Here is an 18,013-nt window from a genome sequence, read left to right as displayed (position 1 = left end):
TCATCTGTGTCCTGGTGAAGGCCATGCTCCCTCGGCAATTGCCTTCACTCTGACGATCTGTAGATTCCTCCTCTTACGGGATGAAATAATAAAGAAGAGAGAGGAATAAAAGAAATAAAGAGAAAAAGAAGGGGACGGAGAAGAGGTGGAGGTGGGGACAGAAGAAAGCAGTGAGGAGGCCTCACTTACCTGCCTTGGAGATCCAGCCTCCCTTTCCTTCATCTTTTCAAGTTTGTTTTTGCTCTTTGACAGTTTTGCCTCTGTATACAGTGTATTTAGGTCACCGTCACCCTCATTCTCATCTCTGACTTCTTCCCAAGAGCTCTCTTTCCTACTTCCTTATTTTCTTACCGGGTGTGACCAGCCAAGTTTAATTAGAGTTTTCTGCACGGTGAGGGTAGGGGGTTCTTTCTGGACAGAGCACAGCAATTTCTCAGCAGCTGCACCGCTGAGGAAGATGGCGCCCTCTCCCCAGCACCTATTAATGACTACCAGTCCTCAGAGAGTGGTGGCCTTCGCACTGCCCTGTCTATGACGAAATGTTTCCAGACCCAGTCTTGTGCAGGTAACTGAAGAGCCGTGAGGCCGTGGATGCAATGACCATGCTGTATTCAGAAGATACCGCTCACAAGGTTGATTTGGGGTTTGTTTGCTAGTATTGATATTTGAGGCCTTGTCTTACTATTCACAAGCTGGCCTTGAACTCTTTCCTGGGATCAAATGAGTGCTCTGCCTCTCCCTCTTGAATGCTGGCACTACAGGCACACACCGTTACAGCCAGACTGTTAGGACTGTTTCAAGAGCAAGCTCGAAATATGGTAATTATACAAATATTTTGAAAAAGCAATATATATCTCTGCAAAGAGACATGATCCTGACTAGAAGGGGGGAGGGGAGACCTGTTGTGGTCGTGTGGTGAGCTCTCAGGACATCTCCTTCGCCTGAACAGAGGGAACTTCGGAAGAGCAGCCGTGCTGTGACCCCCTACCTGTGTTATAGTCAAAGCTGTCGTAGTTTACAACACAGCCAGCAGGATGGTGAAGAGCCATTATGAAGATTTTTTGGTGTGCTTTGTATAACTTGGAACATTCTTAAGATGTAATGCAAACTTTTTTTAAAAAAAGCAGAATATTGGTTTCTTGCCCACCTTTCTTGAGTATTTTCCAAAGTTATTAAATGTTTCAAAAATATAATTAATTTCCCTATACTGTAATATCCTTCTGGGTTGTTTTCAGCTTTTCCCACTCATATATAATGTTGACATAAACTTTTTCTTAACCTAACATTATTTTCAGGTTCAGGCTTTTTCCTTTGATAAATGTCTTATAATTACTGGTTTAGAAAAGGTGACCTTTTATTATAATTACTGATTCATAGGGTGTGACCCTTGATGGATTCTGCCAAATTGGTTTCCATAATCCACAAAGATTTATGTGATGCTTCAAATTTTGCTAGTAGTCTTAGTTATTTTTCAACTTATAGTTTATTGAACAAACTTTTAAGTTGGAAATCAAACAGTTATTAATGCCTTCTGCTCCTAGTGTGCAGCGTCTTTAAAGGCTCCGAGCACCCCATGGCAGGAGACACAATTACTACCTCTCTGCTCCCTGTGTCAGCTCAGCCCGATGTCGGAGAAACAGACCTTTAGAAGCAAACTGCCATGTGATGTGACTGGCAGGCGTCATGGAACTCAGCACACTGAGGGCATAATTGTGGTGGTGAACCAGACGGGCCAGATAATACACTTTTCATTGGAGGGTCCTTTGCCTCCTTCCAACGGTGGTTTTAACTCGGGGCAGAGCTGCAGGGGAAGAGCTGCTCTTCTTATTCTGTTGGAGTTCAAGTATGAACTGTACCTGATGGGGACAAAGAAATGCCATTCACTGTGGCGGTTAGTGCTAGCTATCAGTTTGGTGTTCTCTAGAATCCGTTGGGGTATTATCTTTCTCATATTAATTGAGGTGAGAAGACTCCTCCACTATTGGCAGTGTTGTTCCCCAGGCGGGATCCTGAATGTGTACGTAGAGAAAGGGAGCCCAGCAGACTGCATTTATCTCTCTCTGTGCAGCCTGAGTCTGGTGCAACATGAGCAGCTTTGACTTCCCCACCATGATGCGTACTGTGGCTTTGAACTGTGAACCAGGGTGAACATTTACCCCTTAAGTCGCTTTTGTCAGCATATTTTAACACGGCGACAGGAAAAGAAACTCAGACATGTCCCCTAGTGTATTGTCGCGGTCTGGCACCATTTATGTATTCCTTTCACAGCTCCAAAAATAAGCTTCCTTCCAGGGACACATGCATGCATCCTGAATCTGTAACCAGGCATGATTTCCCAACACCTCCGCCTCCTGCGCTGCATAGGCAGAAGATGGAGACCAGGATGCTGCAAGCATTGCCTCTGACCTGGAAATGCAAATCGGCAGCTGCCACAGACATCAGTCTGTATTCTGTGTTTTTCTTTTCCTTCCCCAGTGTGTGTGTGTGTGTGTGTGTGTGTGTGTGTGTATACTAGTGCATGCAGGAGTCAACCTCAGGATGCCCTCTTCTATAGTAGGAGCTGCGGGCAGGCCTGCTTTTCATCCTGCCTGGCTTCCGCACAGCTAGCTTAAAACCTGAAATAACAACACACAAACTATATTAATTTAAACACTGCTTGGCCCATTAGTTTCAGCTTTTTATTAGCTAATTCTCACATCTTGCTTTAACCCATATTTAGTAATGTGTGTAGCACCACGAGGTGGTGTCTTACCGGGAAAGATTCAGCATGTCTGACCTGGTAGCTGGCTTCATGGTGTCTGTCTCACTGAGGAGAGGCATGGCATCTGACTAACTTCCCTTCTTCCCAGCATTCTGTTCTGTCTACTCCACCTTTCTAAATCCTGCCCTATCAAAAAGCCAAGGCAGTTTCTTTATTAACCAGTGAGAGTCCTCCATCACTCTTCCACCTTGCTATTGGGACAGGGTCTCTCCTAGCCTGAAGATTATCACTTTGTCTATGCCAGCTGACCAGCGAGTCCAGAGATCCTCCCATCTCTTCCTCCCTCTGGAATTACAAGCTTGCTCCACCATGACTGGCTTTATTTTATTTTATTTCATTCTGGGATAGAGCTCATGTTCTCCTGCTTGCAAAGCAAGCACTTTACTGAGCTGCCTTCCCAATCTCCACTCCCATATATATTATGCATACACATATATTTATAAAATATGTATTTCAGTAAGTCCTACCACAATATACAGCTGCCAATATTTTATTGTTTTGAACCTGTAAAAAAAATTCTAATGGTTCAATATAAAACCCATGATTTAATTCTTCCCAAGACTATTTATATGACATATCTAATCAAAACTTTGTTTCACACCAAATGATTTCTGCAATACTTGCCCCAGATACAAATAAAAGAAGAAAAACGTCATTAGCACCAGCTTGTGCTTGTTTGACACCTTCAGTCAGATCATCAGGAAAACGGAATTAGAAGGCAGTGTTTCCAGATTCGCAGTGGAAAAGGGTTACTGCTTAGTCAGCATGGGCTGGAAAGTAGATTACAACTTGTTTGGTGGAGTCCTGGGTCTGCTTGCCACATGGCTCCTATGTCTGTATGCCATATGGAGCAGAACTTCTGCTGCTGCTGACTGATCCCAATGTGTTATGGATCAAATAATGCTTTTCCCTCCTTATCATTTTATCTTTGTCTGGTACTTAGGAATGGTGAATAGTGGTGGAGCACGATGTGCCATTTCAGTACATGTACACACTGTTTAATGACTACATGGGTCATAGGCAGACCTATCATTCACTATTCATCATTTCCTAAAGTTATTAGTAAGTAAAACTCTGCATGCACCAGAGGAAGGGTAGGGGCATTGAATCAGCCTGAATCCGACAATTATACAATTATACACGGCAGAGGAAACTGGCAGTGGGCACCAGACTTTGAGCCTAGAAAGCTGGCCACTCAAGGAAAACATCAGCATTCTCTGCCATGGTTCATTCACAGGGTGAATTGGTATGTGTGTGCACATTCATCCATGTGTATACAGGTGTGTCAGGGTATTCATGCACAGGCTAGGGAGCACATCTGGAGGCCAGAGGTCAACACTGGGTGATGTGCCAATACACCACAGTAGCTCAAATCCTATGGCTCAGATTCACACAGGAAACCCCACCTTCATGAAGGCTCTCTCCTTTGGCTTTAGAAAAGAATAAAAAACACGAACTAGCAATTCTCCTGCTTGGTCCTCTCCCTGTGTTGGGTTCTGAAGCACAGCTCAGCCCCTGTCACCTCCTTCTGTAGAGAGCAGGTATCAGCTCCAGCTGTCCTCTTGTGAATCCATCTCAGTCCTTCAATGGGATTCCCTTGAGATGGAGATAGTGATTCCCTAATGCAGGTTACTCCCCTCCCTCCACAAAGCCCTTCTTCCTGCCTGTGTCTCCCATCCCCCTTGCCCTATTTCTAGCAAGTATTGTGAATAAAATTAACTGATCAAAGGAGAGGTTTATCTACAAGATGTCGCGTGGATGTGTTTGAGAGAGCCAAGGATGGAAACCACAGCTTTCTTCCTCGTGCTGAGAGCAGATGGTCCTGATATTTTATTCATGGTATCGCATAGAACTGGGTTTAAAGTTCAGAAGGTTTTCTTTTAAAAACAAACAAACAATAACAACAAAAACCAAAAAAAGCCAAAAAATTTTTCCCTCATTTTTGTCTATTGTTGTTTTCCTGCATGAATGTCTATACAACAAGGATATGCCTAGTGCCAAGGGTAGTCAAAACTACCTAGATCATTAGATCCTTGGGAATAATGGAGTTCTAGCCAGTTGTGAGCCACCATGTGGATGTTGGGAATTGAGCCCAGGTCCTCTGGAAGAGCAGCCAGTGCTCGTAAGCACTGAGCCATCTCTCCAGCCTTGAACAGTTCATCATCTTTACGAACACCTCTAGCTGGGGAATTCCACAACACAAGTGAGTACGTGTGACTTAGATGCAAATCAAAACATCTAGGATAGGACAGACAGTCGCCCATGACTGTTCTGAGCCTGGCACACCCTGGGGCTAGTCCAGGTTAGCCCACATGCAGTCACTCCAGTTCCAGGTGCTTTGTGATGTGAGGCACGGTGAGAAGTCTGTCTACCGAGGAATAAAACACCAAACCAAAGAGGCAAGGATGGTTGCTGTAAAATAGCACGATAGGAAGCAGGTCCGTAAACTGAGAGAAGCAGGGGCAGCTGGGGTTACTACCAATGTGCCCAGGGAGCTGTGCTGGATAGCTTTAACTGCCAACTTGACAGGCTCTAGAATTGCCTGGAAGAATCTCAGCAAGGAACTGTCTAGATCAGGTTGGCCTGTCAGGGAGTCGTTTTGATTGCCTTATGTGGAAAGAGCCAGCCCCTAAGTGGGCCACACCTTTTCCTGGTTTTGGACCCTGGACTGTATGAGAGTAGGGAAGCACTCTGGCTTTTACATGGGTGGTGAGGATCTGAACTCGGATCATCATGCTTGCTCAGCAGTACTTTAACAACTTACCATCTCCCTATCCCCAGTCCATGCTTTAAAATTGAATAAAATATCATCATGTATGTATATGACACTTTCTTCATCCTGTCACTGGTAGAGGGTACCTGGTCTGACTCCCCCTCTTAGCTGTTGTAGATAGAGATGCAGAAAACACACATGTGTAGGAGGAGGACCAGCTTGTTCATCCCTGCTGCCCAGAACTAAAAAAAAAATCACACAGAAACTGTATTAATTAAATCACTGCTTGTCCCATTAGCTCTAGCTTCTTATTGGCTAACTCTTACATTTTAATTTAACCCATATCTATTAATCTGTATATCACCGCATGGCAGTGGCTTACTAGCAAAGATTCTGCATGTCTGACTCTGGCAGCAGCTCCATAGCGTCTCTCTCCACCTCTTCTTCCCAGCATTCTGTTGTCCCTGCCTACCTCTGTTCCCCTACAGCACTGCTATAGGCCCAAAACAGTTCCTTTATTAGCCAATTAAAGCAGCACATAGACAGAAGGACCTCCTACACCAAACATGTGCAAATTTCTTGTGGCATATTGACTTAGAGTCTTTCCAGTAAATAGCCAAGAGTGGTAGATATGGACCACAGGGTGGATTTGCTTTGCTTTAGGCTTTCAAAGAAGCTCCATATTGATTCCCACAGGGCCTGCAGCTTTCTCATGTACACACTAGCAGTGTGTAAATGTGCCTCTTCCCTATATTCCTACCAGCATTTGTTATCTTTGTTGTTTATTTTTGATGATATCATCCTGATTGGAGTGAGATGGAATCTCAGTGTAGTTCTGATTTGCATTGCCCTGATGGCTAGCTGATGTAGGTGGGTCTTCTTTCTATGTGTTGCTTTCATTGGTTAATTAATAAAGAAACTGCTTGGCCTGATAGGTCAGAACATAGGTGGGTGGAGTAGACAGAACAGAATGCTGGGAAGAAGGGAAGTGAGTCAGTCACCATGATTCTTCTACCCAAGACGGATGTAGGCTAGAATCTTTCCTGATAAGCCACCACCTCGTGGTGCGACACATATTAAATATGGGTTAAAGCAAGATATGAGAATTAGCCAATAAGAGGCTGAAACTAATGGGCCAAGCAGTGTTTAAAAGAATACAATTTGTGTGTAGTTATTTCGGGGCATAAGCTAGCCAGGTGGCCGGGAACCAGGTGGCAGAATGCAGGCGACTGCTCCTTTCTACAGCTAGCCATGTTTTTTTCCCACATATTTATTGGCCACTGATGTTTCTTCTTTTCATGATTGTCTGCTCAGTTCACTTGCCCATGTGTTGACTGGATGACTTGATATGGGGTGGGATGCAGTGAGTTCTTTAGTGTTTATAGATGTTAGTCCCCTATCAAATGTTTATAGTAGACAGAGATTCTCTACCATTCTTCAGGCCATCTCTCAACTCTGTAGATTGTTTCCTTTGCTATACAGAAGCTTTTTAATTTTGATGCAATTCCATTCGCCAATTATTGTGATTATTTCCTGAGCCACTAGAGTCCTTTTCTGAGAGTCTTTTTCTGTGTCTGTACCTAGAAGAGCCTCCTCTGAGTCTTCCTTTAGCACTTTCAGACTTTTTAAAAATGTCTTTGACCCACTTTTAAATTGATTTTTCTACGGGTGAAAGATGGGGATATAGCTTCATTCTTCTACATGTGAATATCCATGTCGTCCACACCATGTCTGTTACTGTGTCTGTCATCCACACCATGTCTGTTGCTGTGGCTCTGTCATCTACACCGTGTCTGTTGCTGTCTCTGTCGTCCACACCGTGTCTGTTGCTGTGGCTCTGTCGTCCACACCGTGTCTGTTGCTGTGGCTCTGTCGTCCACACCGTGTCTGTTGCTGTCTCTGTCGTCCACACCGTGTCTGTTGCTGTGGCTCTGTCCACACCGTGTCTGTTGCTGTCTCTGTCGTCCACACCGTGTCTGTTGCTGTGGCTCTGTCATCTACACCGTGTCTGTTGCTGTGGCTCTGTCGTCCACACCGTGTCTGTTACTGTGTCTGTTGTCCACACCATGTCTGTTGCTGTGGCTCTGTCCACACCGTGTCTGTTACTGTGACTCTGTGGTTAACTTGAGGACAAATGTTTTGCTTCTTCCAGCATTGTTCTTTCTCCTTAGACTGATTTAGTTACTCGGGTTATAACTGTGCATTTCCTTATAAATTTTAGGGTTTATTTGTTTTTTCTAAGTCAGTTAGTAATGCCATTGGAGTTGCAGTGAGGCTTTTGTTTCATCTTCAAATCACTTATGATAATATTGCATTTTTCCACTATGTTAAAGTCCATGGAGGTTGTCCTGTCTTCTAGTGTCTCTTTCAGTTTTGTTCTTGGGGTGTTTAATGTTTTCATCAAAAGGCCAGTGAGAGGGCTCGGTGGGTAAAGGCCATTGCCATCAAGCCTGATGACCTCAGTTTGATCCCCAGGACACCCATGGTAGAAGGAGAAAACCAGTTCTAGACAGTTGTCCTTTGACCTTCACATATGGCACCATGGTGCATGTGCACCCCCAACATCCACATCCACACACACAAGCATACGCAAACACACTAAAATGTGACTTTGTAACAAACAGAGGCCTTGCACCGCCTTGGCGAGGTGCAGTCCTAAGTTTTTGTTTATATGAGGCTGCTGTGAATGGGATTTTTCTCTAATGTCTTTTTTATTAATTTTGCTATTGGGTTATTGATTTTATGTCCGGCTATTTTGCTGTAAACTGTTGCATCTCAGAATTTTCTGGTAAAGAATTTAAGTTCTTCAAAAGATAGGATTATATTGTCTACAAATGGGGATAATTTCACATCTTCTTTTTCTATTTATTATCCTTTATTTCATTATGATGTCCTATTGCATAAGCTAAGGCTTCAAGGGCTCTATTGTACAAGGATAGAGAGACTTGGCCCCCTTGTCCCATTCCATATTTTAGAGGAAATGCTTCCACCAACCCCCTCCAGAGCCTTTTTCAAAGCAAACCAGCTGAAATGTGGCTTTATTGTGTTGTGATATGTCCCTTACATTCCTAGTTTCTTCAGGGCTTTTGCTATGAAGGGATTTTGAGCTCTCATCAAGAGCCTTTTCCATATCTGTTGAGGTGATCTTGTGTGTTCTGTTTGTCTCCTTCCCCCCACCCTTAGCATTCTTCACCTAATGAGTTCCTAAGTTCCTCAGTCATCCATTGTTCTTATAGAACCTATAGACTTTGAGCTCACCTGCCCTGTAAACATGGCTGCTCTTCTCTCAGAATCTACCAGGGATAATACAAGTTCATGATTTATGTCTCCATCCAGATGTCATTCCCACCTCCACCCTTAAACTAATGAAAACTCTTTCCCTCCTCTGATACCTAAACCCAGCCAAAGGCATTTTGTTGGCAGAGGTTTCTGTCCCACCCTGTCCCGCAGCCATTAAGTCCCAAAGAAACACACAGAGGTCTACTGTATTAATTATAAACTGGTTGGCCTATTAGCTCAGTCTTCTTATTAATTAATTCTTACATCTTACATTAACCCATCATTCTTGTCTGTGTTAGCCACGTGGCTTGGTACCTTTGTCAGAGAGGGATTCTCATCTTGCTTCCTCTGTTGCTGGGTAACGACCTTTCCTCTTCCTTTGACTATAGTACTGAAGCTTGGGTAGGAGAAACCATGTAACCTCACCAGAGACAGGTGCCAGATCTTTACCCAGTAAGCGACAGCCTTGTGGTGATACACAGATTAATAGAAATGGATTAAATTAAGATGTAAGGGTTAGTCAATAAGAAGCTAGAGCTATTGGGCCAAGCAGTGATTTAATTAATACAGTTTCTGTGTGGTTATTTTGGGAGTCTGGGCGGCCGGGAACTAACAAGCAGCCTTCCTACTACAGGTGCGTCAGCCCAGTGCTGTAGAGTGCACTGTGGGAGAAGCCTTGAGCCACCTCCCTTCCCTGGAGTCAGGAGTGTGTGAAGCCAGCAGGACTGGGGGCTCCTCTTCTCAGCCATCCCCTCACTGCACTGTCGTCTGGCAGCAGCCCCTCCCAAATTCACACTGATACTTGATACACACATGGCAGTGTTAGGAGGAGAGAGGGACATTGGGAACGAAGAAGGAAATGAAGTACCATTTAGAAATTAGGAATTACAAATTAGGAAGCACTTAGGGGGTGGCCAAGTCATGGAAGCCCCATGGTCGTCCTAAATGAGTTAATGCTCCTAGGAAGAGCTGCAGAAGGAATCTGCTCATTTTGCCCTTGTGTCTCCACCATGTGAGGACAGCAGTCCTCCCCTCTTGAGGATCCAGGAGCGCACCGCACCATCTTAACATCAGAGAAACAGCTCTCCACAGCCACCATACCTGCCCACGCCTTCATCTTAGACTTTTAGCCTTTAGAACTGTGAGAAGATGAAGTTTTATTATTAATAATGGAGTGTAACAATAATTGCACTGTACTCAAATTTGGGTTGACCTCCTCATCCTAGGACCCACAAGAAATAGAAACCCCTGGGATCATGGGGTGAAAGAGAAGCCAGCATGTGTCATAAAAACACATTTCAGGGTGGAATGATTTTACCCACAACCATCTTCCTGTTCAGCTGCCTTAGAAATTTAGAGACTCAGTTAGTGGGCACTAAGTAAAAGAATGTGGCTTATATGGATTGAAGAACCCTTAAAGCAACTTTAAAGACTTTTGACTCCCCCCCTCTTTTTGAGAAAGGAAGTTGTACATAAAAATGGATAGGAAATTAAAATGGAAGTTCTTTCCATTCACGAGCTGTGACTAACGGCAGTGATAGCCCTCCGCCAGGCACACCCCACTTCTCCGCCAGACACAGCCCACTTCTCCTCCAGACACACCCCACTTCTCCACCAGGCACACCCCACTTCTCCGCCAGGCACACCCCACTTCTCCGCCAGGCACACCCTACTTCTCCGCCAGGCACACCCCACTTCTCCTCCTTAAAAATGACAGCCATGTTCACATGAACAGTCTAAAGGATGCTGCCTTCCTTTTCCAAATCACAAATAACAGTAAGGACATCCCCTTAAATAGAAGTTTCTATTTTATGAATCTTGAGCGTCCCAATGCATCACTGTAGAAATATCAACATGTTCTCTGAGTCTAAGCCTACATCACCGCAGGGTCGCAGTGTGGAAGACCCTGCCTGCCCATTTCCTCATGGCCGTACATGGGTTTATGGTCTGAATGGTTTATTTTCTTTGACCTATAATTTAGAAAACGATTAAAATTGGCTTCGGGTATAAATAGGGTTGAGATTTGAGTTGTCTACTAGATGAGTCCTCTCTGCAGATGTCCCTAAGAGTCAGAGAAGAATCTGTGTTCCCTCGTGCCAGTGAGGGCTGGCCTCTGAGTGTGTCTGTGTTCAGTAAGTATGCTCTTCAGATCTTCTGTGCCATTGCTAGTATTTTGTTTTAAATTTTTATTTTGCATGTGAGCATTTTGCTGTGTGTATGTCTGTGCACTGTGTGAATGCAGTGCTTACGGATGCCAGAAGAGGGCGTTAGATCCTCTAGAAAGAGAATTACAGATGGTTATGAGATGCCTTGTGGGTACTAGGAATCAAATCTACATACTCTGGAAGAGCAACCATGCTCTTAACCACTGAACCCTCCCTCCAGTCCTATTACTAAAGCTTTAAATTTGCCACTCACCAATGTGCAACAAGCTATATTTAAATCCCGTGTTAAGAAGACATATCCAGTAAGTGGTTTATCTCTATAGTGCTTCATACACTTCTAGTTAGCAGTGGCATACCTGTTGAGGATTCTTATTTTTCCTTGAGGTTTGAAGTGTTATCATTGTGTAGTAACTCCTTATCCCTAATGGTGGGTTTTTAAAAGGACTTTTTATTTATTTTTGTGTGATGGTATGTGCACATATATGTACAGATGTTCACATCTGTGTGTTCATGGAGGCCATGGTCTCTCAACTATCCCCTTGAAGCACGATCTCTCCCTAAACTTGGGACTCACATTTTCTTGGCCAGACTGGAAACCACCAAGTTACAGTGGTCTCTAACCTGGGGCTGGGGCACCCACCTTGTTGTTACTTGGATACTGAAATCCAAACTCTGGTCTTCATGATTGTTAAGCAACTGCTGAGCAATCCAGCAACTATTTTTTAAAACTCAAAATCTGGCTTGTATTAATATGACCACTTCAGATTTCATTTGGTTGTGATCTTCCTGGTGTTTTTCTTTAGTTCTTTTTTTATTTTTTCAGATTTGTTTCCGGTGTGTCTCTAGCAGTATCTAGCTGCATCTTACTCTGTAGCTGGTCTAATCTGTCTACATTGACGGTGGTTAGAGTAATGGACGGAATTGCAGTCACAAATAAGATGACCCTATAAGGACTATTAGCTTCAACAGGGCACCATGCCAGCAACTGCATTCAAGACTTGACTTGAAAGGACAGAAAGGATGCAATATTGGGGGAAAAGACCCTAAGGTCAAATGTCCCATGGGGGAGCTTCACGCCTGTTTGTGCAGAGCTCTTCTGTCTTTACCCCAGCCCTGTTCATAGACGGCCACGTGTGATACTGGGACCAACAGAGGACATGCCTTATTCATTCCTAATGATTCCTGATGCTTGTCATCCCTGGATGAGTCAAGATGGCCGTGCTAAACAATGTGTGATGTTCTTTGTCTGTGACTCTACACCTGACGTGCAGGGGTGCCTTACAGTACATAAACCACTTTCAGGGCATTTAAAAAGCTGAGTATGTGTCTTTTGCTGATATGCGCATGAAGGACTTCTTACACTGTACATATGCCGACATGCATGTGGGTGGCTTCTTACAGTGTACATATGCCAACATGCATGTGGAGGGCTTCTTACACTGTACATATGCCGACATGCATGTGGAGGGCTTCTTACACTGTACATATGCCGACATGCATGTGGAGAGCTTCTTACACTGTGCGTATGCCGATATGCATGTAAAGGGCTTCTATACAGTGCCTAAAGAATACCCTATGTGTCGTTTTTTTAAACTTAGATTTCATTATAATTTCTATGAAATTACATGTTTTTACCATTTACTGGCCTCTTTGTGAATTCTCCCCCTCCCCGAAAAAAAACAATTTGTCTAGAGAAGATAAAAGTTGTATTTTAAATAGTGTCAAAACTGCATGGTCGCATAGTTGCCTGTATAATCATACACTTTTACCATTATTGTTTAAACCAAGGAGAAGGCATCAACCTAGAACAGCTGTGCTATGCTGTTTGGATTTTAGATCTCCAGCATATGCGCTATATAATCTCCGCTTTCATCATAAGTAGCCTTTTGTGGGCTATACCCTAATAAAACACCAACAGATCCACTGTGTGTATAAACACATGGTGAAGGCAAGAGTATACCTCACGTGCTTTCTGCTGTGTTCAAGGTCTCCGAAAGAGTACTTGGAATACAACCCACACTCAAGCATTGCTGTTGGATGCTGAGGGTGAGATGCTATATTTTAGCCTCCGCTCTCCTCTCTCCTGAACACCAGGATTAGAGCGTTGTTTATATAACCACAGATTTTAAAGTATATTTTCTTGCAGACAGTTTCTATGAGGGCCGTGTAATCTTTCCCACCTCTCTTGGCAGATCAGCTGTGCAGAAGCTAGGAACGGAAGTGTTTGAGGAGGTCTACAATTACCTCAGGAGGGCAAGGCATCAGAAGGCCTGTGAAGCAGAGATCCGGGAGCACCTGGAGACGGTGGTTCCTCGAGCCAGCGACTGCTTTGAGGTTGACCAGCTCCTCTACTTTGAGGAGCAGCTGCTGACCACAGAAGGAAAAGAGCCCACTCTCCAGAGCCACCACTGTGAAGCTGCCACCAAAGAAGCACATACATTTCTGTGAAAATCCATGGGGTTTACACTCTGGACTACATCATAGGAAACCAGTGCGCAGCTGGAGCCGCCATCTTTACCTTCGGCTCCTGGTCGGAAGATCGGATATCTGTGGAGATGTCTATGTCTATGCACTCAGCTGGCTGCTGGTGCTTGGAGTCCCAGGTCAAGGTCATAGATGACGTCTGGGGTCCTGGAAGGCTCTCCTTCATGCCTTCAGCCCTCACTCAGGGTTTCTAGTGGGGTGGAAACTCTCTGACAACACAGATGCTCTGTCCTGTGTCCATCCAGGACATGCTCAGTGCACCACCACCATGATCTCCAGGAAGTATGGCCAACGTGCTTGCGATGGACACTGGACATTGGCCTGCTCATCTTCAATGATTTATTTTGATCAACATTTTTTTTCTTTCTATGACTAACATGCATGCAGTATGTAAATAATGGGCTTGGATCAAAAAATCCCCAAAGAGATTCCCTTCTGTGATTTATTCCCAAAACTCACTCGTGGAGCAATAAAAAAGCCTTTTATTCATAATAAATACAGATCTCATCATTATAAGACAAATCACCTATTTTATCTTTCTCTATTTACCTGTATTTTTTATGTGTGAGTGCTCTGTCTGCATGTATGCCCGCAGGCCAGAAGAGGGCATCAGATCCCAATGTAGATGGTTGTGAGCCATCCTGTGGTTGCAGGGAATTGAACTCAGGACCTACGGAAGAGCAGCCAGTGCTCTTAACTGCTGAGCCATCTCTCCAGCCTCTTATCTTTTTCTTGTAACAATATATTGCCAAATATATCACATTTTGTAAAGGTGGTGTTTGCTTTGTTTTGTTTGCTGTTTGTTAGTACTAAAAACATTTAAAAATTTACACATGGATATGAGGTATGAGCTGTTGTTTTAAGGATTTTTTGTATACATTTGAGTCTGCATGTATGTATGTGTAGCATGTGTGTCTTAGTTAAGATTACTACTGCTGTGACGGAGCACCATGACCAAGAATAGGTTGGGGAGGAGAGGGCTCGTTTGACTTACACTTCTACATGGTAGTCCATCATTGAGGGAAGCCAGGACAGGAAAGCAAACAGGGCAGGAATGTGGAAGCAGGAGCTGATGCAGAGGCCATGGAGGAGTGCTGCTTACTGATTTGCTCATCTCATGGAGGAAACTGCTTTCTTATAGACCTCAGGACCACAGCCCAGGGATGGAATCACCCACAATGGGCTGGGCGCCTTCCCCATCAATCTCTGATTAAGAAAATACTCTGCAGGCTTGCCTACAGACTGATCTTGTGGATTTATTTTCTCAGTTGAGGCTCCCTTCTCTGATGACTCTAACTTGTGTCGAGCTGACATAAAGCTGAGGCCAGAAGAGATTCTTGGAGCCTGGAACTAGAGTTAGAGACGGTTGTGAGCCTCCATGTGGGTGCTGAGAACTGAACCTGGGTCCTCTGCAAAAGCAGCAGGTGCTCTTAACAACTGAGCTCTCCCTCTAGCCCCAAGATATGTGTGTGTGTGTGTGTGTGTGTGTGTGTGTGTATGTGTGTGCATGTGCACGTGGGCATGCTAATATTATACTTACGTCACACAAGCTATATCTCCTCAGGCATCAATTATTTTATTCATTTTTAAATAACATTTTTATTCTTTTAAATTTCATGCACTTATACATAAAATATTCATGAAAATACGATGCATTTTTTTTATGTCAGCTTGAACAAAGTAGGGTCATCTGGGAAGAGGGAATCCTAATCAAGAGCTGCCTCCATGGGACTGGCCTATAGGCAAGTCTATGGTGCATTTTCTTCCCTGGTGATTATTATGAGACGGCCCAGCCCATTGTGGGCAATGCCGCCCCTGGACGGGTGGTCCAGGAATGTACAATAAAACAAGCTGAGCAAGCCAGGAAGCAGCACTCCCCCATGGCCTCCTCATCAGCCCCTATCACCAAGTTCCTGCACTGTTTGAGTCCCTGCCCTGACGTCCCTGAGTGACAGGCTAAGCTGTGGAATAGAAAGATGAAATAAACCCATTCCTCCCTCCACAAGTTGATTTTTGGTGTTTTGCCCTAACTAAAACAACATCCGTCCTCCACTCCCTTCCTCTGACTCCTCCTGTGCACCCGGCCCCATCACTCTGCCAACTTCACATCCTCCTCCTGCTGTGGATAATTTTTACTCAGAGGAGAGGAGAGGAGAGGACAGTTTGTGTCCTCACCTCAGGAAGAGTTCTCTGGATGCCCCCAGCCCTTTGATGACTGACCAGATGGCAAAGTGGTCTGAAGAGGAGGAACTGTAAAAGAAGCCAAGTTAATGAATGTGTCCAGTCTCCTTGATGACGGTTATTATAACATTAGAACAGGGTAATGCTTGTGTGAGTTGCTGGGTCTGAGAGGAATTGCAGTGTGCCCCAAGAACACTGTCTTGTGGTTTAGAACATGTTTCCAAGAAGACAGGTGCAGATAATATCCCACTCCCCAGGGGCTTGTGGCGAATGCCACATCAGTGGAGAGCCAGAATAGAGGGGTTTGGGAGCACAACCTCTTAAAGAGGTTTACCTTCCCTTTTGCTCACTGGTGTGGGAGTGAGCAGCAAGATTTGACCTGACTTAAAAAAGAGCGACTGTCATTACATGTAGTGAGGAGCTGCGGGCAGGCCTGCTTTTCATCCCACCCGGCTCCTGCATGGTTAGCTTTACACCCGAAATAACAACACACAAATTGTATTCTTTTAAATACTGCCTGGCCCATTATTTTCAGCCTCTTACTCACATCTTGATTAACCCATATCTAATAATCTGTGTAGCACCATGAAGTGGTGCCTTACCGTTTAGTTTCTAGCATACGTCCATCTTGGGCTGGAGCTTCATAGCGTCTGGCTTCTCTCTGAGGAGAGGCACGGTGGTCTGTCTAACTTAGGAGAGGCGTAGCATCTTACTGATCCTTCTACCTCACTTCCTCTTCCTGTTCTGTCTACTCCACCCACCTAAGGGGCGGTCTATCAAATGGGCCAGGCAGTTTCTTTATTAGCCAATGAAATCAACTCAAACAGAAGACTCTCCCACATCAATTACATTATTCTCCTTTAGCAATACAGTCTTAATTTGGGGCTACTTCAGTGTGGATAACTAATAATAATAACTAATCAAGGAAGATGACAGGAATAAAAGTCACAGAAATGGAAGCTGATGGGACTTTGTGCCTTGCTGCTCTCTCTCCCTCCGCTGGCTCCCTCTCTCTTTTCTTCCCACCCCCCCCCAGCTCCATAAAGACACACAGACACACACACACACATTCTGCCTTCTAGGTCTACAGAAGAAATGCCTTCAGCTATTTACCAAGGAGAGGAATGAGAGTTAATTATTTAAAGGCTTCAAGGCTGGGCCTGGAACAAATGTCCTAGGTCTTCTAAGAGTCCAGCCATCGCCCTGGGCTTAGCATAAAGAGGCTGACACATTAAACTATAGCTCCTGAGTGAAGACATTGCAATCTTCCTGAAGACGAGACATTTAACTAGGGTGTTAGAAGCAAGGAGGACCAGGCTCCTGGAAGAGTAAGAGAGAAACAAAGAGAAGGAACAGGTGTGTGCGTGTGCATGTGTGTGCGTGTGTGTGTGTCCGTGTGTGTGTGCGTGTATGTGTGTGTGTCCGTGTGTGTGTGTGTGCGTGTGTGCGTGTGAGCGTGTGTGTGTGTGTGTGTGTGTGTGTGTGCTGGTGAAGCAGGGTTAGAGACACAGTAAAGAAACAACGTTTGACAATAGTTCTGCCTCCCATAATCTGTCTGAGGGAGAAGCTGAACACCAGATGATGTGACTCCTAGGCCTTCTCCTGCTATGGCTGTGATCTGGAGCAATTCATTTCCTTCGAATCTGTTTCTCTCCTACCGCTGAATAGCACTGAGAAGAATGCAGCTAATAGAGGGAATCATGGGAAATTGTCATGGTTTGGTCTCGGGTGTAGAGGTACTTCAGATGGCTGTAGATGTTCATCGTGTTGAAGACCCAATGACTATGGTTAGCCTACTTGAACTTCTGTCATTGGACCTTCATCCACGAGCTTTCCTTCATTTCTGAGGTTCTACTGTTACCACTGCAAACACAGCCCCAAAGAGAATCACTTGCAGACATTTTGAGTGACCCTTGAAGGCTGCTTTGCAGATATGGATGAGTGGCTGGCTCGCCGGACAAGCTTCACCTTCTAAACAATCTCCACCCACTTCGCCTTGCGAAGTTGCCAGGATAGCCTCAAAATAATCATCACATGGTGTCCTCAGGGTTTTCCCAATTTCAGAAAACTGTTCATAAATATGGCTCAACAAATAATTAGTATATTGGTAAATATTTACTAGCAATACAATGGTCATTAGAATCTATGTAGGACCCCAACAAAACCTGCTGAAATTTAATCTTTGTGAGACTGTAAAGAGCGAGACTAGGTGGGACCTTTAAGAGGTGATTGAGTGAAAAAAACTTCTGCCTGCCTGGATGGTGCGTGCAGTCATTGGTCCGCCTGGATGGTGCGTGCAGTCATTGGTCCGCCTGGATGGTGCGTGCAGTCATTGGTCCGCCTGGATGGTGCGTGCAGTCATTGGTCCGCGGATCATCTGTCTGTTATAAAACATGGCTCCTCTGGCCACATGATGCCTGTGCCACTGGG

General features: G+C 44.6%; 1 protein-coding gene across 1 annotated transcript in view; it reads left to right on the top strand.

Annotated features, from left to right (window-relative positions):
* The window catches only part of Nek11 (NIMA related kinase 11), a 216,193-nt gene extending 202,904 nt beyond the window's left edge, over positions 1 to 13,289 (top strand). Inside the window, 1 exon segment of the mRNA XM_038323431.1 lies at positions 13,111 to 13,289. Within this exon segment, the coding sequence (XP_038179359.1) occupies positions 13,111 to 13,289 (179 nt within the window).
* The last annotated feature ends 4,724 nt before the right edge of the window (positions 13,290 to 18,013 follow it).

This window comes from Arvicola amphibius, chromosome 3 (assembly GCF_903992535.2).
Source record: "Arvicola amphibius chromosome 3, mArvAmp1.2, whole genome shotgun sequence".
NCBI classification, from domain to species: Eukaryota; Metazoa; Chordata; class Mammalia; order Rodentia; family Cricetidae; genus Arvicola; species Arvicola amphibius.
The sequence above is the reverse complement of the archived record's forward strand: the minus strand, read 5'-3'. Positions and strand labels throughout refer to the sequence as shown.